Source organism: Orcinus orca, chromosome 8, assembly GCF_937001465.1.
Source record: "Orcinus orca chromosome 8, mOrcOrc1.1, whole genome shotgun sequence".
Classification (NCBI taxonomy): Eukaryota; Metazoa; Chordata; class Mammalia; order Artiodactyla; family Delphinidae; genus Orcinus; species Orcinus orca.
The window spans coordinates 65780586-65808490 of NC_064566.1; the positions used below are offsets into that span (position 1 = coordinate 65780586).

Genomic DNA, 27905 nt, shown 5'->3' on the forward strand with positions numbered 1-27905 from the left:
AAAAACAAACAAACAAACAACAACAAACAAAAAAAACCACAAAAAAACCAAAAAGGAGCCCTCAGTACAAGTGCTTCTAAAAGAGAAGATTCTTGGGAATCGACAACTTCTAACACTTAACTATATTGCATAAATACCTCCATCCCCCAAGAGTATATTCTTAATTTTCTCCTCCTAAGGGCATAGTAGAGGGAAGATAAACCAACACAATAGGCCTAATCTCATAAGTATTTGTCTACCCTGGGTTAACTTCTTGAGTTTCAATACCTATGAAGCTGACAGTGCCTCTGGTTCATTGTCATTGTTGACAAAGGCTGCTCACTGTGTTCCTCGGGTTTAAAGAACAAATGTTTTTAGAAACATGCACCTAGAAAACCATTCCTTTTAAATTCTCTGAAAAAAATGATTCAAGCAGAATATAAATCATGTTCTACAACGAACTCTTGCCAGCAGTAGTCCCAAGTGGCAGAAAGCTCTGTTTAAAAGAATAATCCAGGTCTCATTTTTGTAATAAAATATAGTCTGGGAAGTCCAGCTGGCTCAGTTATTCGCTATTGTTTGGCTCTCACTGCCATCTACACCTTTGAGAAGGACCTTCCCCCTTTCTTTCCCAGAATTCTCACATTATATTTCCTCTCTTACGTAAATAAAAAATAAAATACAGTTACTACCCATGCAACACTTCCGAGAGCTAAAGCCAGTGGGAGCGTTGGCTGTCATAAAATTGAAAGTCTAGGGTGCCCTATCTCATTTAAGGGTGCCCTATCTCATTTACGATGCTTTCCCTCCACACGCCTTTCAAAGGAGTGGGGTTAGGCTCTGGGCTGAGACTCTGTGACATTCATAATTGCTTTTCCCTCCAATACCCTTTCATCAGTAAGTGAGAATGGCAGTATATCTCGCCTCCTGATGAGTTTTTCAAATGAAAATGAAGAAAGAAACGTCCAGTTACATTCATGCCTGGAAAGAGGGAACATTTTTGGCTTTTAAAATTTTTTCTGAATGTCTTCTGAATTGAAATATCTTTAGTACAGTGTACAAATGGCAACCTCCTAGAAAGGTGTATTAAAAATCAGAAAAAAATTTCCTCAGGAGAAGGCTTGTCTTGCAAATCCCAAAATAAACTTTTATCATTAAAATCAGTTGAACCTTTGAGACCTAACAACATTATAAAAACTGTTGCCCTTTAGGATTATTCTTTTGATCTGCTAAGCAGTTTTCGTTATATGTTTATCAAATTACTTTGCTGATAGGAAAATCTGGGCTCTTCAAAAGTGCAGTGTCTTTATCAAAACAAAAACGATTCTTCAGCAAATTAAATGTGGAGTTTCTTCCTTACACGGTTATTAGTATCAGTACCAGTATAATTTTTTATCCTGCTAACATTTATTGAATATATCTATATTCTGCCTACATTGCTGCATTCACTTATTTAAACATGAGACAACCCTGACATAGATATTTTATTTTTAATCCCATAAAATAGATGAAAAAGAAAGGGCAAATTATCTGGCAAGGCCATACAGCTATTAAGTGATGTAGCTCTTAATTGCCATGTTATACTGACCTCCTAGGAAAAAAAAAAATTAATGTATTTTAAAGATCTATTTGAACACTGATAAAACATCTGAATTTAGTATATATGAAATGTGGGTTTTTTAGGGTGCCATGCAATAGAATTGCTTATACTAATGAAAAAAATCTAAAACATAGGTAATAGGAATGAAAACTAGGTTAAGCTAAAGGCATGCATAATCATGGAACATGATAATTGGATCCTAAATAATATTGAGTTGTAATATTTTGAGCAAAGAAGGTAAGACTTCCACTTTGCCAATATAGATTGCGTATCCCAAGAACACCGTATTTAATTTTGGTTTCCAGGTTTGAAAGGGATACAGGGAAGCCATGCCAAACTGTAGCCAGTTTGATTTACTGGTTAGGAACGTGGGCTCTGGAATCTGATACCTGGGTTCAAACCCAAGCTCTTCTATTTACTAGCCATGACTTTCAGCAAGTTTCTTCACCTCTCAGTGCCCCTGTTCTCTCACCTGGACAATGGGAATGATAATAATGATAATAATAATAATAACAGCAAATTTTACCGGAGTTGTTGGGAGGACTTAATGAAATCAACCATTAGTAAGATAAGTACTCAATGAATATTAACTATTAATTTATTCAAAGGAGAAAGTAACAGAGGAACAGAATTTAAAGAAGGAGAAGAACTTAATTTCCATGGCCTCCAGAGTCACAGACTTTTAAATCATTGGGTAGAAATTAAAGTAAAATAGATTCTGTTTCAAAAGAGAAATGACTTTGTGAAAGTGAGAGCTTTCCAAAAACAGAATGGGCTTTTCACAATTATATATTTACTTAGACATATTGTAGGGAGACTCAAAGATTCTTGGTCAAAATCATCTTTTGAGCTTCCCTCAAAGTTTGAGATTCTATAAAAATAAAATTGACTTTAGAAAATCATATGAAGCAATTGTTCGTCCTTACTACAGAAGTCTGATTATATAAGGAAACCAGTCAACAATTTCAAACTGCTTCATTGTTGAAGTCAAAAATTTTCTAAAATTTCTAGCCCACATTGATCCTTCAATTCTCTAGGCCACCAGAATTCTTGAAAATAAAATATGTTTACACTTGGAAAATATGCAGTTTAAAATTGTCTTTAGCTCTTTCAACCCTTTTTGTTTAATGTCAAACCAATTACTAATTCTGGGAAACTAAGTATCATATATTATATAGTTCTTTCACACTATTATAGTACTTACCACATTGATAGAGAAAGAAGCAAATGCCCAACAAATAGTGCTTTTCTGTTCAAACCTAAAGCATACCATTAACAGAAATCTCAATATAAATTCAAGAAGCTTGTTTTGAATAGCTGCACTTTACTTGTATAACCAAAAGCTAGAGAATGACATTATCAAGGAATTTTATAAATAAAGATATGTCTAAGTCTTCAACATTGGCACAAATAACAGCTTCAATAGATTTACTTGTAGATAGATCCTTTAAAGATAAAAAAGAACATTTTGAGAAATGTTCCATTTTAAGAAAGCTGTAAGATTTATCAGTAATAATTTTTCCTACACCAGAAGCATAATCTATGTAGTTTTATTAAAAATTAAACTTCATAGAGTTACAAACTTTTAGTTATAAGATGAATAAGTTCTAAGGATCTAGTGTACAGCATGGTGACTACAGTTAATAATACTGTATTGTATACTTGAAATTTGCTGAGAGTAGATCTCAAAAGTTCACACCAGAAAAAAAAAAAGAGGAAACTATGTGAAATGATAGATGTGTTAATTCACTTGTACACTTTAAATACATGCAATTTCATTTGCCAATTATACTTCAATTAAAAAAATTAAACTTTATAAAAAATGTGTACTATAGAATGCTTAGAGTATTATATATTTGTTGCACAACAGTTATTTCAGTATTTTAATAATTGTTTTCTTCATTTTAATCAATCATATGTAAAGAACTATTAATTCAGTTGGTATAACAGAGTGATTATATTTAACTCATTCTGTTGATGTCTTTGGTTATTTCTTTACATAAATTAAAGTCACTTTCTGTTTATGACCCCTGTTCTACAGAAGTAAAATCAAATTTTAAATATACCTTCTTTTACTTCCAAAAAAATGGAGAAAGGACTCTTAATACTCTCTAACTTCAGAAGCCTGTTAGAACTCCTGAAACTTTGAAAAATAACTCTACTTTGAATTACAAAGAAACAGATTTTCTGTTTTAATTTAGTACAACATAAAGGCAAAAGAATGCATAACTAATTATACTAACAAATTATTATATTTTTCTCTCATCTGTTATAGCTAAAGAGAGAGAGAGGAAGAGAGAACAATTCCAGATAAATCAAGATATTAACCTCTCTAAAAAAACTTAAGACCAAATCCTTGGAAGTACCGAACTCTCCAAAAAAAAAGTATAACAATATAAGTTTTTGAGTCGGAATGCCTGGATTTGAATCCAGGATACATCAGTTAAGCAAACTTTAGCAAATTATGTACTCTCTCTAAATCTGTTTTCCCACCCATAAAAAGGGTTTAACAATATTATTTATCCTTATAAAACTATAATCCTGGGCTTCCCTGGTGGTGCAGTGGTTGAGAGTCCACCTGCCGATGCAGGGGACACGGGTTCGTGCCCCGGTCTGGGAAGATCCCACATGCCACGGAGCGGCTGGGCCCGTGAGCCATGGCCGCTGAGCCTGCGCGTCCGGAGCCTGTGCTCCGCAACGGGAGAGGCCACAAGAGTGAGAGGCCCGCGTACCGCAAAAAGAAAACAAAAACAAAATCAAAAAAAAAAACCCTATAATCCTTTAATAATATAAATCATCTAAATCATTCTGAATTTATGCTTGGCATATAGTAAGCACTTTGCAAATGTTTTAAATTAGTATTTTCATTAGTAGCACATCTGTTTACTCATAGTCCATTTTTATGATAATAGCCCTGGACAGGCATGCAAGCCATTTAAAGAATAGAATATAAAGCAGTTTTTCTCTACCAAGGGCTTTCTCGGTGCCCTAATGCTCTACAGAATGTGTTAGCCCCACAATGGGAAAAGAACAGAACCCAGAGGTTCCACTGACTGTGGCCCTCTTCCCTGTGTGGCAGCCATGGCTAGCTGGAAGTCGGGATTATATATGGCCATGTGTCTAATGCTCTACAATTATACGTTCTAGAACCATGATACAGAATAAATTGAACCAGGACGTAGGAGACGGAGATCCACATAATACTGATGTCTAAATCAATGGCCTCCAAAACTGGGGGAACAACATTTTGAACATGCACCTTGAAATAAATATATAATTTATGGATAAGACTTACCGTACTGACAAAGTACATTATAAAACATTCTGAAGAAAAAATTAACAGCAGGTCTGAACCTTTCTCCAAATACTGTTTCCCTGGAAACATTTTGAGTTAGGATAAACAGGGAGTGCCAGCTGTGTTACCAACCAGCATTGATTATTATTGATGGAAAGCATCTGGACCTGGAGGATGCTGAGTGACCTCAGCTTCCTGATGCACTGTGTTCTAGCAACTGAGGGCATCCCTTGAGGAGACTTGGACTGTTACCAAGAGACTGGTTCCTGTGGAGCATGAGCCTTCCCAAGGCAAGGTAGTCCTTGTGTATCCATATGGTCTCATCTTAAAACTGAGTTACTACATTCAGGTAAGGGAGAGAAGGTGGAAAATGGTTACTGTGCATCTAGAGGGAGCCCTACTGAAGAAGCACCTGACATTATCCTGTTGACATTCCATGTTTCCTGTCCTGTATCCCTCTACTAAACCAAGTGAACCTGATGCCAGACAATAGCCTATTGTGTCATATTAGTGTGAGTGTCAAGACAAAATCACAGGTCCACTCTGTAATCATGCAGACATATACATACACAAAAATATATTATTTATTTACATCCTCTGACCTAATGAATTATTTTAAGCACCATACATTTGCGTATACTGCTTGGGTCAACATACTTTTCAGAGTATTGGGGGTAAATTCTTTGTAAAAACTTGGGATGCTATCTCTCTTCCCTTTGTGATTTTCTGGTGTTTCTGACAGATCCTTGTCTTTGGGTCTTATAAATCTCTGGCTGTCTCTGCAAATATTAGTAAACTAGTAACTCCACTGTTACAAACTCTGCAGCAGCAAGACATAATGAATTCCTGAAAATTCAAACACTAAATATCTTCTTGAAGTTCTTCAGTTCCTACTCACTTTCTTTTAGAGCTTATCAGGATATAACTATAGGGGGCTTTAAAAACTACAACATTGTGGGAGAAGTAACTCTGTCTTTCCATTTTAATATACTTTTATGCTAGTTTTGTTAAAACATGCTATGTCGAAAATAGAACTATTTATTCCACTCTTGACACTACCCTCAATTCCAAGTAACCAAATAATTTTACCATTTCCTGTGAAAATTTCTATAGATTTCTCTTTTATTACCCCATTTTTAGGCACACATAGCTTTAAAAACATTTGTTTAAACTTACCCTGATACGTGTAACATCAGCAGCATGTAGAAGACCAAGAAGAGATTATGAGTGTACCAGAAGATGTCATAGTTAGAAACTCTGAAAAAACAAATAACTTAATTTCAATTCCACTCTACACTCCATCTCACTAAAAAAAATCGTGCATCCTTTCAAATACATGTCACAATTGAAAGTTAACATATGAGTTTTAACTCATATTTAATATTTTAACTCATATTTAATAATGAGTTCATCTGAGATTTATCTATTAATATCAAAGTATTAACATACCACTGCAGAGAGAACTGACAAAAATTATAAGTAACGCCTTATCATTTTGAAGGTTCTTTGTATTTCAAATAAAGATACATAGAAAGAATTAAAATCAGCTGTTTATATTAAAGTTATTATGATGTAAGGCGAAGGTGCAGGCAATAGTCTGCTAATACGTACTTCTGCTGTCCTTTTTATCAAAATTCTCAATTTGCAAATGACTTCTAAGACAACCAATGTTTCTATCCCAATATATATTTTGAGAGTAGTTCAAAGGAAACTCAGATGGAGATAGACTAAATAAGTGTTCATTAAAATTTTCTCTTATCTTCCTGGACAGTGTATAACTTTAAAGTAACACCTTGTGTTACTGTCCTGGGGGAGGACAAAGAGTCTGAAGAGGAATGGGTATAATAAACACAACCTAGAATGTTTGAGAGAAGTAAAAAGACGAACAGTTATTTTATTTCATATATCTCGGCAGATATTCGTGTATTAGAATCTTGGAGGTGGCGGGCAGGTATTTGTAAAAGCTTAGATGATTCTGATACAACCCCTAGAAACTTTAGAACCCCCAATTTAGGCAAGAGCTAATAGAGTCACATTTACATGGGTCACAGTTTTTGCTATCATAAACAAGATCATTAGCATCCTTGTAACGTACGCCTTTTTGCACAGATCTGCTTCTTTTTGAATCTAAATTTCTAGAAGTGGAATTATGACATCAGAGGACACACATTTTGTAAGGCTTTTGATACACATTACCTATTGCTCTCTGAAACATGTTTATAAATTACAAACCCAATCATAGTGCAGGAGGGCCTGTTTCCCCAAACCCAGACTCCACTTTATACATCTTCAGTATTTTGTATAAGTGGAATTAGGTATTATTTCATTTTTGTGTTACTCACTTTGTATTCTCCTGTGACTTATCTGTTCATAATAATTACCCATTTCTATAGCATATTTCTCAATTGTTGTGGGTTAAACTATTCAAATTTAAGAATGTACTACTTCCATATGAGTGTAATAATTTTTGCAATAGCATGTTTATTTTTCAGTTTTTATATTGTATATTGACATTCAGGAGTTTTAGTTTTCATATTTTTAGGTAGCCAAATATTTCCTATATTTTTCCTTGTCCATTATGAGAGCTGATAAAATATCCACTTAAAGTTTCTTCTAAATCTTTAGTGGTATAATTTTTTACAGTAAACTGTAATTTATCTAGAATTTAATTCACTTAAGCCTTACCTTCCTCACAAGTTTATAATGGCACCTTTATTATTTAGCAGGTTCTTACATATAGCGAAGTCTTTTACAGTGCTTTCTGTCTACTATCATTTAATTCAATGTCTTGGTCATTTTTGCAAGTAAGTCCTATTCTGGTTGTTGTTTTTTTCATTGAAGTATGGTTGACTTACAATATTATATTAGTTTCAGGTGTACAATATAGTAATTCCCTATCCTGTTTTAAGTTACTGAAGCATAATCATTTTAATATTTAGTAAGCCACACCCCGCCTCCTTTTATTCCACTTTGGAACATGTATTTGGAAAGTCTCCATACACAATTCCTTACAACCCAGAATATTTGACTGAAAGAAAGAGATTTTTCAAAAACAGGAAATGATATGTAGAAATGCCTCTCTATTTCCCTCTTAGTTACACAGAACAGTCCAGTAACCAGAATATTGCATTGGCTAAACATTCGGGTTAATCGAGACGTTTCCTACCCATGAAAATGAAGATAATCTTAACGAAGTCTAAATAATCTGACCAAGAAACATCAAAATAATGGCTGTGACACTCACCGTATTGCATATGTCGAAGCTGTAATCATCAGAAAAAGCACGAATACCATGCAGACCCCTGTCAGGCCAGGAACTATAAAAACGTACATAAGTATGTTTAACTTAAGTCATGCTGAGAAAAAATGTACAAAAAGTTATTACCTTAAAATTCAAAGTACTAGGCTGATCTGTGGGAAGCCCAATTCAAATTGTATGTCTCCTTGTATGTTCCCTCTTTAAAAAGCCTTGTTTGAATTAGCATAAGTTTCAAGGTCTTTAGGACAAAGCAGAGTCTTTTCCACCTTTAACAGAGGAGTCCATTTTGGTATTTTCAAATATTCTACTCAGAATGGTGAATATGTGCACACTTTTATAGGGACATACTATAACTAAAGTCAATAATTAATACAACAGGACAGGGTTGACATTCAACTCCCTTGTTGTTTTGGTTTTCTCCACCATAGTATTAAACCCTCCTTACTCTCACCTCCCCGCTTTTACGGAACTAGTAGCTCCTTCAGTTTCAATGTCAAATAATTTCTTTTGGGCTTCACTATCTAGAATAATTTTCAAGAAAAAAATAAACAAAACCTGAACCTTTCTAAAAACTGCAACTTCGAGTGTAGAACAAAAAATGGTGAATTTGAAGAAAAAAGTTACAGTGTTGATGTTTTAAGAACACTTGCAGACATATTTCCCCTCAGAATGGAAAACATTTTGAAATCAGTGCTTCTGGTAGTACATAACATTTTGTAAAGTGTGTAAACATGTCAATTTTCAAAATTAATACTGACATAATAGATTGCTACAAATCTAGTGTTAGCTCATACAGCACGTCCAAGATGAATAGGTGATATGCTTTATCAAAGAGTGAAAATCACAATAGCCTCATTTCTTATTATCTTATTACTACCAAATAAAATATTCTGTCTATAAGTCACCTTTATTTACTCTTATAATCATACAAGCAACAAAAAGTACTAAATGACCTAGCTGAGAGATTCCATCTTAAATCTTTGTAGAAAAGGTATTGAAACAATTCTGCCTCCAAAAGTATAGACATCCCCCCACTCTTCTTCTTGACAAGGAACCACCTATGAAACAGAAGGACCATCAGGGACTGTAAGCCACCAGCAGAAGCAAACGAGCTGGGGACAATATAAGAGCAACAGGGATGTGCACCGTTAGGATCACAGAGGGTTTAGAATCATTAGAAAATAACATTAGAAATCCCAGTACAATAGAAACGAGTTTCCACTTGTAAAGGGACACATGAGAAATAAGGGAGTTGGTCTTTGGAACTTAATACTGGAGTATGCTCTCCTTTCACTCTTCCCAATACACAAATTTGGAAGCCTAACAATCCTTGCCTTTCCCAGACGTGCCTAATCCAAATCATCTCTTCTCTACACTTCTTTCGCAGGGTACTCCCTTTCCCATTGCCCCAGGTGAGTACTTACTTCCTAGGGGGTAAGAGAAGAGCAAGATAACTACACTAGTTCACAGGAAAGGACAAGGAGCGCAGAAAACTACTGTTTAAAAAGAACAGCATGTCTACAAAATAACCAAGCTTTTCCACTCCCAAGAATATACCCCCCAAAACACAAACATATATCCACCCCAAACTTGTTCAAAAATGTGCATAACCGTTTTATTTTTAATACTCAAGGCCTGTAAACAACTCAAATTTCCATCAACAGATGAATGGATAAATAATTGTTTGTCTGTACCTGGAAAATTAACCAGCAGTTTAAAAAGAAAGAACTGCTGATACACACCTATGCATATATGACAACTCAGATGAATCATAAAATTTCTTAGACTTAGTGAAAAAAGCCAGGCTGCCCTCCCCCACCAAAACAACCTGAAAAAACATAAGCTCCATGATTTCTTTTATACAACATTCTAGAAAATTCAGAGCATTCTTTAGTGATAGAAAGCAGATCTGTAGTTAGGAGGGGTAGAGAGCAGGACAGAATGATGGACATATTTGTTATCTTGATTTTGATCATGGTTTCACATGTGTATACATATATCAAAACCAATCAGGTAGCATGCTTTACATATGTATAATTCAGAGTGCTTCAATTGTAACTGAATAAATTTAAAGAAAAAAAAAAAGGAGGTCTGTCTCTCTGGCTTCAACTAATTTCACTTAAAATGTAAAATTTGTGGTTGGAGAGGCCTTTCCAGTAATTTTATTGAGGCTTCATGAATGTCTACTGTGTCTACACACAAGGTTTCCTATGTAGTCCTGAACATGCCAAGATTAGTTACAGAATGTCTGCAAATCACTTCATCAGGACACCTGAAAAAACAGAGTATGTTTAGAACAAAGTTATAATTTCCAAAGGGTATTATTTAAACATTAATTCCTTGAGGTATTAATTTCTATTACTCAAAAATGTTATAACCATTCCTTGAAGAATCACAGGGCACATTAATGTAAAGCTTCTGAGAAGTACTAAAGTCAAGAATCCAGTGTAAAATTGAACAGATACTTCCTCAAACATTTAATTAGAGCACATCTTTTAGAACAGAGCATGGAAAACATACTGGAAAGACTTAGAGAGGGTGAAATAGTTGACCTCAGTCATTTGACTTCAACATGAAGTAGAGGTCCCAGACAGCCTGGGGTATGTATATATATTCTGGGATTGCGGTCCTGTTACTGTCGCTTAGGCCAAACCCCTAGCTCACTGAATCTCATCTGTAAACTGAGGATCAATTCAATGCTTCTTAAGGTTCTTTTAGATTTATGAAGTTAACTTTTTTATCTAAAGAATTCATTTTTCCTTTCTGTCTCCCAGAAGTACAAAAGGATCAGAGTTTGTAATTTATAGAGTAATAGACTTCAGAGCAATGAAGAAGAAAAACTGACTTATAATTAGCAATGAAAAAAATTGCAATTATGGTGGTCAAAAAAAAAAGGGTGGGGTGGGTAACTTAAAAACCAAAGGGGATTCTGGGGGGGAGATAAATTAGGGGTTTGGGATCAACATATACACACTATTATATATATTGAATAAAATAGGTAACCAACAAAGACCTATTGTAGAGCACAAAGAACTATACTCGATATCTTGTAATAACCTATAATGGAAAAGAATCTGAAAAAGAATATACGTGTATACATATGTATAACTGAATCACTTTGTTGTCTACTTGAAACTAACATAACATTGTAAATCAACTATACTTCAGTAAGAAAAAGAAAAAAAGCTATGGTTTTCTTTACTGGAATTAAACAAACAGGTTGGCCAACCAATCATCTGGAATGTTGTAGAGAATATCTATGCAACAAGTAGTAGAGTTTAAAAATAAATGACTTTTATCCATTCAGTGACTATTTTCTAGGCATCTGTACTGTACTGTTAAGTGCTAGAGGAAAAAATGAATCCTGCTCTAAAAGAAATCCCAGTCCAGTGTGGGAGACAGTGTAAGCAGGCAATTGCAACATAGGGTATTAAGTGCTGAAAGAATGCTAAGCATTGAGTGTTTTCGAGGTACATCAAAGGGCATCCTAACTTAGCGCTGGATGACAGCGCAGCCAAGTCCCAATAAATTAGCCTCTATTATCACACGTATTCCAAGAGTCAGGAAGCACAGGTTAGAAATTATTGCGCTAGTCTAAGCTCACTGGGGAAAGTTACTTGCCAAAGTGAAGTACACTGTGAACTCTCAGTCTTCAAGTTATGAAGCAAAACCTATATTTGTTTCCTTAGGAAAAAACATGCTTGTTATGTTTACTCTTATTACTCTTTTATCTATGCATATTAGGTTAATTAATTAGTAGCCCTTCAAATGAATAACTGTACTATATTGCCATTTCTAGATGAAACTAAAATATCATTTTCATCCATACCCATATATAGTCAGAAATATATCATCTTGTATTCATTACCCTGTTTTTACAAACATAATTGGAGACAAAACTATATTTGTTTGTGAGGGATTTTCTAATTAAAATTAGATACTATGCATTTTATTCTCATCATACAAGTACTACCAAATTTGGAGATATGTAGTAAGCATTATAAAATGTTTGAATAATTCAATCTATTAAACTTATTTTATTCTATAAATTCTTAATTGAAATGTCTTTAACATTTCTTATTTAGTGAGCCTGAATCCCATATTTTATGTCACTTGTGCTGCCACAGGCTTTATTTTCTACAAGACAACCTTATTTCTTAGGCCTAGGTTACACGGAAAAACTTTTAAAGACAGAGAGAGAGAAGACTCTATGTAACATTAAACAAATTAAAATTCAAGAACTATATCAACTAATAGAAAATATGCTTTATCATCAGAACATCTAAAAACATGCATGCCTTTCTTCATCAGGAACTTTATTCTTCCTAGGTATTGTGCCTGACAATATTCAAAGATAGCTGTGAAATAGACTCAGTCAGAGATGTATTCGTAACACAAAGTTGGACTAAGTGAATTCAAAGTTGGACTAAGTGAACAGTGTCACTCATCCCATTACCATCCTTAGATTCTGCTTTGCTCTCTCACTTGCTACTATTCAGTGGGGTCGACCAGATGCCTGAGGAGCTCTAGCCTCATACTTAAGGGGAGGGTCTGTGTCCCTGTGAAGTAGATGGCACCTGATGGCAAGCACAGTACTTCTTTCATGAAATTTTTTGGAACTAGGCCACTACAGTGATGCTGACATGCTGATTTTGGATAATTCAAGTTGTTTGTATTGACAGAAATGCCACACAAAATATTTTCTCTGCATGCCCTATGGACATCCCTTTTCCACCCTGGAGAAGCTCACCTTTAAGTGGAAGACACAGTATATGTAAGGTAATAATTATTCTACAGTATATGCAAGGAAATAAATTATTCATGGTATTTTCACTATGTATCTTTAGGGACCCAGGGCAAGAAGAGACCAGCTCTACTTAGTGAAATTTGGCAGAAATCTGTGCATGGTAGGCATGGCAACTGAGACTTAAAGGATAGGCAAGAGTTGACCAGGTGATAAAAAGAGAGTAAGAGAGTAGATAAAAGGGAGGTAGTGGTGAGAAGGTATGCTCAAGAGTATAATGAGATGCTCACTAAAGGGTAAAACAGTAGTGGAAAGGTTAATAAAGCATATTGGCAAGTCCCAACCTGGACTCTCTCTAGGCTGGAATCAGGAATTTGTGTTTTTAAGTATCATCTTTACCTAGCCCAATACACTCATGGGAACTACTGGGAAAGAACATAGGATGATGCTGTTTCAAGCTAGGTGGAGAGATCACCTACTTATAAAGAAGTATTAATTTTACTAAGTTTCTTAATGTAATATCTTTGTCATATAAGAAATCTCCTTATATCTTTGTAAACTAAACTTTTTTAAGCATTTCAAATGTCCCAAGTCTTCAGCTATACTCTGTGCTGAACAAGATAATATTAAAACAAAATTCTTGTTTATTTTTCTTAAAATGATTCATATGAACCAAAAAATACATTGATTCATACATTGTTTTGTTTTTCTGCTTTTTCTCCCTTCTACTTCTCACCCAATTCTTAAGGCTTAAATAAAAACATGTTTTCAATGAGCAAATCTGTAAACAAAACTAAATTGTGTTCCTAAAGAGAAAACTGAAATGAGTACTTTGCAAATGGCAAGCATCATACATTGATAGGCAGAAAATATATATATATTATCAATCTAAATATGTAGTTGCGACGTGGAGGGAAAGAACACCCCAATTATTCTTATTTTCACCATAAAATTGATTCAAAAGAAAAACAATGCATTTGACAGAGCCATGCCTCAGTCCCATATGCAATTCTGATCCTTAATAAGGGAGTACAGCCAAGCCTTTATGATAGACCATCTCCGCTACACAATCATCCTTGTCCCTGAAATACAAGTTAAAAATCCTTCAAGGGCTTCCCTGGTGGCGCAGTGGTTGGGAGTCCACCTGCCAATGCAGGGGACACGGGTTCGTGCCCCGGTCCGGGAGGATCCCACATGCCGCGGGGCGGCTGGGCCCGTGAACCATGGCCGCTGAGCCTGCGCATCCCGAGCCTGTCCTCCACAAGGGGAGAGGCCGCAACAGTGAGAGGCCCGCGTACCACACAAAAAAAAAGAAAATCCCTCAAATACAGTTTCTTTTTCATTATTATAAGTGTAAGGTTGAGAAAAAGAAGAAAATAGTAAGAACTGTACTAACATCAGGGCAAAATTTTGAGATATTCAAGTGTGCTTTAACAAATGAATAGTCTATACTGAGATTTCATGGACAATATGTTTGAGAAGGAAAAGTAAATTAGAAATGAGAAAGAAGACATTTCAAGAAAGATAACTTATTTTAATGACTGTTTCTCCTCTTTTTCCATGGGTTTTAAGATCACAAAATATCCTACTAAATTACTGAATTAGAAGAACTACACTGACAGAGTGCTTGGTGTTTCTTTCTAACCCTTGAGGACAGAGAACTGGTCCATATGTATTATCTCCAATAGTACTTGCCAAAGCAGTGGGCACATAGCAGGCCCTCAACAAGCATAAGGCATTATGTTATTTTCTTTGAAAGAATATATGAAAGGCAAATGCATTTGCTTACTTTTACTCTTCATTCATCTGAACCCTGACTGTTTGCCCTGTCCCTCTGTTTTCATTGCAACTGTATGCTTGAACTCCTAATCATTTGTTCTCATATGCAAATTTTCCATGTTATATTTTAGCATATATCTAAATGCTGTGTAATTTGATGATGCTTATTTTCCAAGATTTTCCTGAATCTTCAGAAGCAGAAATGAGTAACAACTTACCAGTTGTGAAGAGAAGTTTTCTAGGATCCTGATAAAAAGGAAAAAAAAAAATTGACTGAAAAATAGAACACTGATAGCATAAAATTCTGCAATGAGTCTGAGAGAGATAAGAGCCATGTATTAGGTATGTAAGAGACTGTTCTCCCAATGGAAATAAGACGCAATTGAATTTCATAATGTTTTTACGATATCACAGGAGATTATAATACATACAAAACCCAATTCCAAGAAGTTTAGCTATCTGAAAAAGGAAGAATATTGTATGAAGAGTCAGAAAGCCTAGGCTTTCATCTTCATGGCCAGTTATAAGCTATTATAAGTTAGTGGCAGTGGCCTGAAGCCCACCCTTTGACCATTTTGGGGCTCAATACCTTACCTATATTGTGGAAACGTTAATATATACTTTATCTACCACAATTGCCAAACTGCACCTAACGAGTGTCAAGACAGTGAGAATCAAAAGTGATAAAATATATAGGGGGGGTTGTACTGTGTAAATTCAGTACAGAGAATACTAACTGAGAACTAAAATGTTTCAAAGGCTACTGTAAAAATAAGTGATGATATTCAAATAAGGAAGACAGGTTCCTGCTACTCAGAAATATAACACATTAATATGGTTATTGTAATATTTCCTTTAAACTACATTCTTGTGGTATAATGGACTGAAGTCAACTCCTTTTCTGTCTTCTGGAAAACTTTAGATCAATTCCCAGTAGAATATGGATTAATTTTTCATCCTAAGGGTGTCTGATATTGCACAACTTCTGAATTTCTTTCCTCATGCCTCCATTGAATCTGGGGTCAGGCCAGGCTATATACAAAGTAGGAAGCCATTTATATGATACAATTTTAGGGGTCTTGAACAAGGACCATTTGCCCAAGAATAGCTCCTCATCCAGTTTAGGTCAAATGAATTCTACCATTGATGTTAGAAACATGACTAAAGGCTAATCTAGAGTAACCTAATACACAAAAAATTAGTAAAAATACAAGATGGGCTGAACAAAGTGGTAATACCAGAAATATGAATAAATAACTATGGAAACTCAGAAGATGGAACAATTAATATCGCCAGGGAATGAAGATGGAATAGAAGAAGAGTAAGAGACTGTTTCACAGGTGACAAGATGAGGCCAACTGAGCTAGGCCGTCAGGAATGCACCACCATCACAAACTGGAGGATGGAGGGGTCATTGGAGATGTGGAGAAGACAGGATGAAAGCACAGAGCAGAACAATAAGGTGCATGTCATAAACCCATCATTTCCAGAGACAATTCACAGAATATAACCGTTTATATATGTAATATATGTGTGTGTGTGTGTTTGTATATGTGTGTATTTTTTCATTTTCATCTAGTACATAGCCTGGTACCGTCTAGGTACCCAAAAATATTTATTACAAGAAAGAAGAGAGGGAGGGGAAAAAAAGGAAGATATGAAGGAAGAAAAGGAAGGAAGGAAGGGGGGAAAAGGGAAAATGTAAATTAAAATGAGTTAGCATTTTTCATCCATCAGATCAGCAACGTTTTTTTACAAACAAGTGAAGTGTAGAAATAAGCATTCTGATAAAATTGGTAGAGTGTATCAAGCGGTGAAGCTTTTTTGGAAGGTAATTTGTCCATCAAAACTAATGATGTGCATAACTTTGAAACCAAAATTCTACTTCCATGAATCTGCCTAGCAGAAGTGTACAAAAAAATAAATTTATTGGCATGCAGTTCATGACAAAAACTCGGAATCAAGCTAAACATCTGTGAATAAGGAAAAGGCTAAAAATAAATTATGGTGTATTCATATGAAGAGGATGAGGTAGATGTATACTTTCTGATACAGCAAGCCACAATACATATATTTACAAATCGCTGAAGAATATATATCATAAAATACCACTCAAAATATAAGAAAACATAAAATCATTCACTGCGGCTAGTTTTGGAAGAGAAGCTTTTGCTTTTCATTTACTTGGGAGTTTTAAAATATTTTCCATGGAGCCTATATCTCTCTTAAAGTGAAATAAATTTAATAACTAGAAATCTTAAAATGACTAAAATATTGGAATATTAAGCAAAAGTATATTGTAATGAAATGATAAGATTATTGTAGTTATCGAAGACATGAATTTAGAAAGCAAAAGAGAGAAGCAAAGAAGGAAAAGATAAAAAAGGAAACTGCATGGCGGGAGTAAGACACAAGTAACCCCATGTGATTTGGGCAGAGGAGGAGAGAGGAATGAGAGAAGTGATGGGAGACAGGGAGAGATGGAAGCTTTGCTGTGAAATCATTACATGTGAAGAGCTTCCACCGGCATGCTAAGGAGCTAGACTTTTCCATGGTTCTTAATGTTAGGCGCACTCTACAATCACTAGTGAGCTTTTTAAAAATATTAGTGCCTGGCCCTAACCCAGATCAATGAAATTACATTGGTGTTTTAAAAATACTGGTACAGTTATGGGATTTATCCAGGGCTGCTTGTTATTTTGGTTTCGTGATTTATATCTATGCTTGTTTGTTGTTACTTTGACCTCTGTTTTGTTTTGGGAGGGAGGTCAAGCACATGGTCACAGCAGTATTAATCTAGAGAACTCTGGTGATATGTAAGGGGAAGATGGAGAACAATCCATTAAGTCAGTACCGCACTTAGCAGAACGGGGTGGGGTTCTGATCTCACGGGACCCTGAACATTTCGGTGTTGATGCAGTCTTGGCTTTGGGAATCAGAGGCAGCCTGAGGACACGATGAAAATGCCGAGCAACACACACCTAACTAGGGCTGTATGTGTGTTGTTCATTGGTCCAGCCCAGCACCCTGTACATATAATTTCATTTCATGGGCAGCTTCACATGGAGAAAAGCACCCCTAAGTTAGATACTGCCCACTATAGAATTCAGCTCAAGGTCACCTACTATAAGGATTAAAAACAAAATAAAACAGAGTAAAGCATTAAAACTCAATAATATTTTTAAGTCAAATCAACTGATGGTCCAGGATCCTCAAATAGTCAACCTTCTTTTCTGCCTTTTTTCCCCCAAACTGTATGAGTTACCGAAGGAGTTTTACCCTGTAATGGCACTATCAACAGTCTCCACTGAGCGACAGGAATTAGACAAAAGCTGTTGGGAGGCAGAAGGCAGACCTGAGTGGCAACTTTCTGAACATTGCAGAATATAAAAAGTAGACGCTCTCTGAACTTTCATTTTCGGCGGGAGAGACTGTGAAATAGTAATTACCTCTATTTCCTACTGAAAAGAATAAAACTCAACTTGACAAGTGCATTTTAAAAGCACTGAAAAGGAGCAGCAAGGTACAAATTTTCTGTGAAAATCACAGACCCTTACTAGTCATCTCACGACAAGTGAAAGGAAAATGAGAAGACAGAGACCACCCACCTCATCTCGGTATCTTGCTGCGTTCAGTTCAACAAAATCCTCATGGTAGTTCACTGAGAAGTTGAGGGCATTCACCAGGTGGGCGGCCACGTGCACACCTATAGAATCACACCAATCACTGGGATTTTCACATACGCTCTATAAGAGGGAGTCAGTTCCTCTCCTTAAGTAAACACAGGTCACAATTTGACAGCTTTGTATGCAATAAAATGTTCAATTAAAAGGGAAGTTTTAAAAGCACAAAGAATCTTAATTATAGACAGTTTTAGTATGAGAAATCATGTAAAGAAACAGAATTTTCAAAGGCTGGAATAAAATAACCCTAGTAAGTCAAGAGTTAGAAACACACATACACACACTGGCACACATGCACACATGTTATGTGTATAATAATATGGGAATTATTTGTTCATTTAAGCAGCTTCTGAATACAGTAATCCCCCCTTATTCACTGTTTCACTTTCTGCAGCTTTAGTGACCTGTGGTCAACTGTGGTCTGAAAACATTAAGTGGAAAATTCCAGAAATAAACAGTTTATGAGTTTTAAATTGCATGCTGTTCTGAGTGTAATAAAATCTCCACCCATCCCATTCCATCCCACCCGGCATGTGAATCATCCCTCTGCCACGTACATCCTACCCGTTGGTCACTCAGTAACTGGCTTGGTTATCAGATCAACTTTCCGGGGTATTGTAGTGCTTGTGATCAAGTCATCCTTGTTTTACTTAATAATGGCCCCAAACTACAAGAGTAGTGATACTGGCAATTCATTTATGCCAAAGGAAACCGTAAAGTGCTTCCTTTAAATGAAGAGGTGAAAGTTCTCGACTTAATAAGGAAAGGACAAGATTTCATTTGTTGAGGTTGCTAAGATCCTTAGCAAATGAATCGTCTATCCGGGAAAGTGGAAGGAAAAAAGAAATTCGTGCTCACTTTGCTGTCACACCTCAAACTGCAACTCATGTTTAGTTAAGATGGAAAAGGCATTAAATTTGTACAATAAGATACTTTGAGAGAGACGAGGGACCAGGTTCATGTAACTTTTATTACAATTGTTATATTTTATCATTAGTAATTGTTGTTAATCTCTAAGTGTGCCTAATTTATAAATTAAACTTTATCACAGGTATGTTTGTATAGGAAAAAACAGTATATAGGATTCAGTACTGTCCTCAGTTTTAAGCATCCACTGGGAGTCTTAGAAAGCATCCCCCCATGGATAAGGGGGAACCGCTGTACTTTAGATTTTCCACATCTTTCACTTTTCCCATAGCTCCAAACTTGTTATATATCTTGTATACTTCACTGACACTCAACCTAAAATATAGGTCCATGAAAAGGCTTTTAACCAGTTAACATTTTTCACAATCCACAGATTCAAGTCATAGTGTTTAAACCCAATAGCAAAAGTGTTGGTAACCACTTCATGGGACAAAAACACAGGAAGATGATGATCAGCATTTAATAACCTACCTACAATGGCACAGTAATGAGTAGTCAACTGACTTAGAGATAAAAGTGTTAGGAAGTTATTAGAGAGTTGAAGACAAATCCATTTCGGCATGGTCAGGGAAAAGAAAATTATCTTGAGAAGCCTGGACAAGAAAGAAGCTAATGACATTTTGCACAGAAATGTAATACCCTCCTCCCTTCCCAGCCTTTCCTTGTAGGTGAAATAAAGTTAACATCAACAGCACATTGTAATGTATGGGAAAGAACGATATTTAATTAGCCAGAGAACCTGTTTTCTTGGCCACATTGCTTGCCTACTAATGCCTCAGTTTACTTCTCTGTAAAATGGTGATGACAGAAATAAGAGACTTAATGAGATAAGTGAACCTACATTGCTTAGGAAACTATCACAATTTACACTGATACATGGAGTGCTGAGATTCAAAAGAAGACATGGCCTGGAAACTAGAAAATTCTATGACCCCTCCAACCTAACATACGACATGTACATAGGTAAGCCAAGAGTTCCAAATTACACACAAAGACAAATGAAAGTGAGAGAGAAGGGCTAGAATGCTAAATAACCTAAAAGTTATTTAAAGGATTAAATTCCTGCCAGTGACCAAATTAGAGGAGGGAAAAGGGTCCCATAAAAAATGGACAGGGCTAGTGGGAAGCAGCTACATAGCACAGGGAGATCAGCTCGGTGCTTTGTGACCACCTAGAGGGGTGGGATAGGGAGGGTGGGAGGGAGGCTCAAGAGGGAGGGGATATGGGGATATATGTATACATATAGCTGATTCACTTTGTTATATAGCAGAAACTAACGCAACATTGTAAAGCAATTATACTCCAATAAAGATGTTAAAAAAAAAAATGGACAGGAAACTGAAAGTGGGTTAACTAACAAGCAAGGACAGGGTTCCAAAGAAATAAACAAAGGGTGTCTAGGTGAGACTCAACTATGGCACAGATATAAAACATTATAGAAGCAAAACTGTCTGTGTCCTATAGCTTCAGCACTTCTAAAATCTATAGGAAAAAAACTCCATTTTAAGTGAAAGGTTTACATGTTCATTACATATTATATGGCTCAAAAGTGCAAGGGCATCCTTAAAGGAATTACCATTCTTTCTGAATTCTCCTGAAAAAAAGTTCTAGGTAACAGCTGTATGAGATACAGCCTTAAGGGATACATTCACCTCCTTAAAAGGCTTCTTAGGTTAAAAGACTTCAAGGCTTCTAATTTTAGGAAAGAGAAAGCATTGCACTTTGCATGGATTTCCCCATTTAATTCTCAGAACAAAACAATGAGGTAGGCAGAATCATCTCTATTTTTTTTTTTTTTGGCTGCAACTCTCGGCTTGCAGGATCCCAGTTCCCCAACCAGGGCTGAAACCCGGGCCCCCTGCAGTGGAAGCATGGACTCCTAACCACTGGACTGCCAGGGAATTCCCTCATCCCTATTTTACAGATAAGAAAACTAAGGTTAAGAAAGGTGACTTACCTAAAGTCAGACCCCTAGTGAGTGGCAGAAGGCAAACCCTCTGGAACACATACTCATTCATGGCAATACTCCACACTATCTGAGTCTTTCAGCTGTTCTCCAACTGAACAGAATATTTGGACACAACTCCCATTTAGAACAAATCAAGTTATGAATGTGCCAGCGTTTCCCGATCCTTCTCCATTTTGACCTTTCACTCTCTCTAGCTGTAATCCAACCCTAACCCTGGCCACACCCTTGGTCCTCATCATATCCTGGACTCTTACTCCATTCCTAGACCTGAGCTATACTGGAGTCTTCAGCCCATCCCTGAGCCTCTCCCCATCTCTCACTTCCAGGGTGGGAACTACCAGTGGGAAGATGTTCAGGGATAAAACACTGGGAAGATGCCTGTTTTAACAATACTTGGCAATTTTTGAAAAGCTTAAAGTTTAATGATTTCTTGGCAATAGCTATAGCAAAACTCTTCTGATTCAAAATGGCCATACACAAATATCCAGATCAAATGTCCCAAGTATCAAAACACCTATGTCCTATCAAATAATGAACAGATGAAAATGTCAGGTGCTATGCCACTGAGATAATTTACCCCTGAGGTTGTAAATTATAATAACTAATTCTATCCTAAGAACTTCATAGGCATGTTCTTACTTTAGTCTTAAAACCATGAGATAGGTGCTACTGTTGATCCATTTTACAGTTAACAACAAACTGAAGGTCAGAGAGATTATGTCACTTGGTAAGGCAGAAGGGCAGCTGGGGATAGATCCTACAAAATCTGTCTCCAGAGTACCTGTACTTAATACATTAATTAATTTCTGTTTCAAAAATTTGAAAAGTGTCATATAAACGCACAGAATAAAAATTTATTTTAAAATGACTCTTAAAAACCACAAGATTCTCACTTCATATTGTAACTTGGAATTGAGAAGGATAAATTTCCACAAATTTTGACATTTGCTTTTCTGCCCAAGCGTTAATATCAAAGTAACACTTAACAAATATATTTTTGATAGAATCATATTCTGTGAATGCACATTTCACATTCTAATTTTCACACATTTAAGTTTCTATCATATCATTACTTTTAGAGGTTAAAACCTTTTAATTACTTTCTTCCAATCTTTCTAAATGAAATTACTTACTTTTAGAAAATAATCATTACCAGCTTGGGGGCCAAACTTTGCACATTTATATATATATATATATATATATATATATATATATATATATAAAAAACACACCCATTTTCTGTAGCATCACTAGATAAATCTTTTTAAATACACAGAAGAGAAAATTAAGTTATATAATAAGAAAACCATAAACAATAAAAATATCATTCATAAAATGTGCTATTCTAACATAATATTTAACATCTTTTGGTTTTCTCACCTGAGAAAATACAGATAGTCACACCACAGGTTGTATGGAATGTTCTGCTTTTATCCAACAATCTTCTGGTTCTCCTGCTTGGAACCTAAATAAAAAGCATTTAATATGATAAAAATGATGCAGCAAATAAGATATATGCATGAGTCTTTGTAAATACGGCAGAGGCTTATCAATTAAAAATTGGTGAGATGAAGTATGCTATATCTAGTCAATGGAACACTCAAATCATTAAAGAGAATGTGAGAAGGCTTATTATTGATATGGAAACATACACAAGATATATTGTTAGGTAAAAAAAAGTTACAACACATAAACTAAACTATGATCCTGTATTGTTTAAAATGAATGACATTATGTATGTTAACATATCTGCAGGCATTTATCTCAAATAATGGTTGTTCTGGCCGAGTAACATTTAGGAGAACCATCACTGTTTACTTTGCATATTTCTGGAATGTTTTAACTTTACAATATATACAATTTCCTTTTGTGGTCAAAAAATAAGATTATTTTTAAATAAAGCAATTTTATCTACAGGTTTAAATGCCTGCTTGATCTTACACAAAAATAAAATGTCAAGCATCTTTGAGTACCTATGTTTCACACTGGGGGATAATTCTTTAAGACTTATTAAATACTGAGAGACTTATGTGGGCACTTTTCATTTCCTGCCATTTATCTTCTCTTTCTTCACACCAAGCCAATGGCCAGCCACAGGGATCAAAACCTAGCATTTCACAATAGTTGGCAACCTACAGAAAGAGTTATTTCCACAAATTACTGCATTAAAAGCAAAGAGTTTCTAAATATAATTATGTGAAAAGGTTGAGAAGTTTTACCACAGTAAATCCACTCACATGAACTTCACAGAACATCAAAATGACCTCATGTTAACAACTCCTTTTAAAATATCAGTATCGATCCAGCAGTGCCTAACTATCTTACTGAAGACAGGAATAAACACACATATATCACACACACACACACACACACACGAGGATAAGAGAAAACAAAAAACAATTTCAGATGAATTTTAACTTTCAAAGGGCTTTTCTGTTGTCTTAAATCCTTTGTTTTATACTAAATATCATATATGACATCACATCTTAATCAAGAAATCTATTTCAAGCCTTTTACATAGCACAAAACAGGTATGTGTTTTAAGAAACTAACACCAATACCAGCAGTCATCCTGTATATTAATCAAAGTCCACACAGCTCTAGTTTGCTCACTTGAATTTAATTAAATGAACTACAAGCTCTCAGTGAAGAATGAGAAGGAGCTCAGAACTGGGGCTGATCTCAGCTATACCATTCACTAGTCTCAGGGTCATGGTCAAGTTACTTAAACTCCCTAGGCTTCAGTTTCTTCATCTGCAGTACCCACAGAATCATGTGAGGATTCACAAGTATTCAATATATGTGAATTTTATATATGTTAGCACAGTGCCTGATACTCTGTTATCCTCTGCCCTTACCTACTGTTGTAGAATAGCTCACTGATCACCTTGACATGCGACGTGGTCTTTACTATCATCTTTGAAGAAATCACTCCAGCAGAAAGTCAGACCATGCAAACTAAGTAGGACTAACGTGCCACTTTTACACTTGATTTCTATGCTGGAATCAGTGACGGATTTTTTTTCTTACCTTCTGGGATCCTCGAAGGTAAGCCAGGAGCATCCGGCACATGGGTAAGAGGATAAGGCTGCAGTTGAGGTTAAGAACTGATGCGGAGGCTCTGCTTAGACACAATCCTAGCTGAACAAATAAGGCAAGGGGCAAAACACAGTCAAGGACAAAAGTAAACTACAAGCATGCTGCAGACCTCACCCGGCAGGACTGTGGCAGGTGCCAACTCCTTCAAGAGACCTGAATAACCCTCCACTTTCTCTCTCACCAAAAGAGAAACCGGTCTCTTTCTGCTCCGCACTGCCATAAAACTTAGCCTCCTCTCATTTCTACTAGTGTTCCAATCACCTCACTACATTGTTTCAGTGCAAGGTCAATTTCTTATTGTACCCACCCTGGACTGTTCTGGGTGTTAAGAGCCCTAGAGAGCTTCAGTATATTCTGTACCTCCACACAGGTGCAGTGTTGAATCCTTTGTTCACTGGTAGGGTACCAAGAATTTAAAACAAAGCTTTTTCATTTGTGTTCTCTCTAGAACACTCCGAGCCTCCCCACAACTCCCTTCCACACCAGCAGCTGCCTTTAAGCTCTTCACCTTACTGACTCTACCCATCTTTCAGGGTTCATCTTAAGCACTCCTCCTCTAAAGTTCTCCCCTGACCCATAAAGGTGTGGTACATATATACAATGGAATATTACTCAGCCATAAAAAATGAAATCATGCCATTTGTATCAATGTGGATGGACCTAGATATTATCACACTAAGTGAAGTAAGTCAGAAGGAGAAAGACAAATACCCTATGATATCACTTATATGTGGAATCTAAAATATGACACAAATGAAATTATCTACGAAACAGAAATGGACTCACAGACAGAAAACAGACTTGTGGTTGCCAAGGCAGAGAGGAGTGGGCGAGGGATGGATTGGGAGTTTGGGACTTGCAGATGCAAACTATTATATGTAGAATGGATAAACAACAAGGTCCTACTGTATAGCCCCGGGAACTATATACAGTATCCTGTAATAAAAAATAATGGAAAGGAAGATGAAAAAGAATACATGTATATGTATAACATATATGCATAACGGAATCATTTTGCTATACAGAAGAAATTAACACATTGTAAATCAACTAACAAAATAAATTTAAAAGTTCTTCCCCAAACCAAAACCAAGAGAGATCCCAGATCAGCTGTGCCTCATACCAAGCTGATCATAATCACATTGTACAACATATTTTTCAAAGAATCAGTCCCCTTGGTATGATCCAATATTTTTGGCAACTAATTTTAAATCAAATTCTTGCTAGATTGACATCTACTGTTGTCTGGTACTAGCCACATTCTTCATATGATGAATGTATCACACGAAAACAAGAGATGGGGTCATATCTGTGCACTTGTCCCGAAATAAACACAAAACTACTTTATGTTAAGGATATCAACTAAGAAACTGGTGTAAGTCAGATGCTTTTCTTATCTTGAAATTGTTTATGTCCCTGAGATTCCCAGCTTAACTCTTGGCAAAATAGCAACTCTGTTACACAGTGTTTATTGTCAGCATACGAACTATTATTCCTGAAAGGGAGATGGAGTAATAACTCATGTCAGGAAAGCCATAATTTTCATTGAGTTATATAAAAAGTAATTGATATTTCCAGTTAGACTATTTCTACACCACGAATTTGAACACCTCAGGGACACAGTTCAATGAGTATACCAGTCAGTGGACAAGTAGAAATAATCCTCACTGGACTATCTAAAAAAATGTTAAGTATAATTTTCTCACCTCAATGAGCAAAAGTAATATCATTTCAAAGTGATAGGTTTTGTTGTTTAGGCCTCCAGAGAAGGAATAATTATATCTTTTTGATATGGCATCTGCATGTAACAAGAAAATTTTAGCTCCAGGGATTTTGGATAATAATTTTATTTGTAATTTTAATGTACTAGGACAATAACTCACTTAAAATACATCAGCTAAATTCTACCATATACGTTCAGGGCTTAAGAGCTACAAATAAATTATCCAAATTATCTTTGCAGTTTAGTGCTTTAAAGAGCATTCTTATATTTTTGCATTTTCTAGCCATTTATTGCACGGCTGGAAGTGTTTTATTGCTGTGTTTACATTAACTCATACAGTAATTTAATTCAAAGTGGCTTTAAGTGTCCTGTTAGGATGAATGGAGTTTATTTTGGCATTCCACTTCTTCCTTATGATGCTGCAACATCTAACTGGAAATTCTACCAAGGACTCATTTCCTCATATATATTTATTCCTGAATATATTTAGCTCTTTAAACCAAGATGAAAAATTCTTTTTATTAGGTTATCAGAGTACAAAACTCCCTCATTCAGAAGCAGTCAAGAGGGTAAGGAAATGGAGACAGATCTCAGTTAAGTGACACAATCATAGGAAACCATTTTATCTACTTACTAGATGGGTAATAGTCTACAGCTAAGATTTGTTTTATTTAGTCATTATTAATTCATGACCTTCATAAGAATCAGCTACTTCAAATGTTCACTAAAAAGAAATGACTGCCTATGTTATGTGCCCAGCCCATTCTATGTGGATGACGTGTTCTACCATTCCTAGAGAGCTCAACCTGCTACTCTAGTTTTCAAATCTCATTCAGGTTAGTTATCACTAGATGGCAGCGTTACTTTCACCTCTTACCTGTGAAGGTCTCAAACATAATTAACTGAAAATTCCAAGCGTAATTTTTTAAGCTATAAGTCTATTTTAGATGAATATGTATAAATAATACACAGTTTGGTCCTTGCTATGGACTGAAGGTTTGCATTCCCCCAAATTCATATGTTGAAAACCTAACGTGATGGTATTTGGAGGTGGAGCCTTTGGGAGGTAATTAGCTTAAGATAAGATCATAAGAGTAGAGCCCCATGATGGGATTAGCACCCTTATTAAGAAGAGGAAGAGACCGGAGCTTGCTCTGTCTCCTCCACATGAGGATACAGCAAGAAGGCAGCCATCTGCAAACCAGGAAAAGGGCTCTCAACAGACACCAACTCTGCTGGCACCTTGATTTTGGACTTCCCAGCCTCCAAAACCGAAAGAAATAAATGTTTGTTGTTTAAGCCACCCAGTCTATGGTATTTTGTTGTAGCAGCCTGAACGAAGCCAGTCCTATAAGAAAGTATGCCATTTAAAGCAAGTTATAAAAGAATGTAATATCTGGGTATAACAATTGCATGGTCATTTTCTTAAAATCTCGAACACTTTTTTTTTAATATTAAATCTGTTACCTAATAACTATTCTTCTTGGGCTAGTTAACTGTCCTTATCCGTAAAGTTGAGGGGAATAAAATTTTCTTATCCATAAAATTAATATGATATGATATAATAATCCTAGCTTGCAAGACTTCTGTGAAAAGTAAAACTGGTCTAAAAAATGCAAGCACTATATAAAATTAATTTATTGATTACGGTCACTGTATCACATCCTTTCTCTAAATGGTCTCTTCTGTGCTTCCATAGTAAGTGTTATCTATTCCACTTACATTATTCATTCAAGATATATTTATTATGATATGCACATATCACAAGGCACCAGGAGTTCAATAGTGAACTAAAAACAAAAAATGTCTTCTTCCTTAGGATGTTATATTTTAGTAGGGGAAACAGAT

The 27905-nt window shown here is 35.7% G+C and overlaps 1 protein-coding gene across 2 annotated transcripts in view; it reads right to left on the minus strand.

Annotated features, from left to right (window-relative positions):
* NOX4 (NADPH oxidase 4) overlaps positions 1 to 27905 on the minus strand; it is a 149381-nt gene that overhangs the window by 99753 nt on the left and 21723 nt on the right. The window contains exons 3-8 of one of the 2 annotated variants that reach the window (XM_004271881.3): positions 24266 to 24376; positions 22616 to 22700; positions 18265 to 18362; positions 14875 to 14902; positions 8119 to 8191; positions 6051 to 6131 (exon numbers count right to left, since the gene is read on the minus strand). In XM_004271881.3, coding sequence (XP_004271929.1) covers positions 6051 to 6131; positions 8119 to 8191; positions 14875 to 14902; positions 18265 to 18362; positions 22616 to 22700; positions 24266 to 24376 — 476 coding nt within the window. The remainder of the gene's footprint in view (positions 1 to 6050; positions 6132 to 8118; positions 8192 to 14874; positions 14903 to 18264; positions 18363 to 22615; positions 22701 to 24265; positions 24377 to 27905) is intronic. The other variant, XM_033431916.1, reaches the window with a different exon arrangement.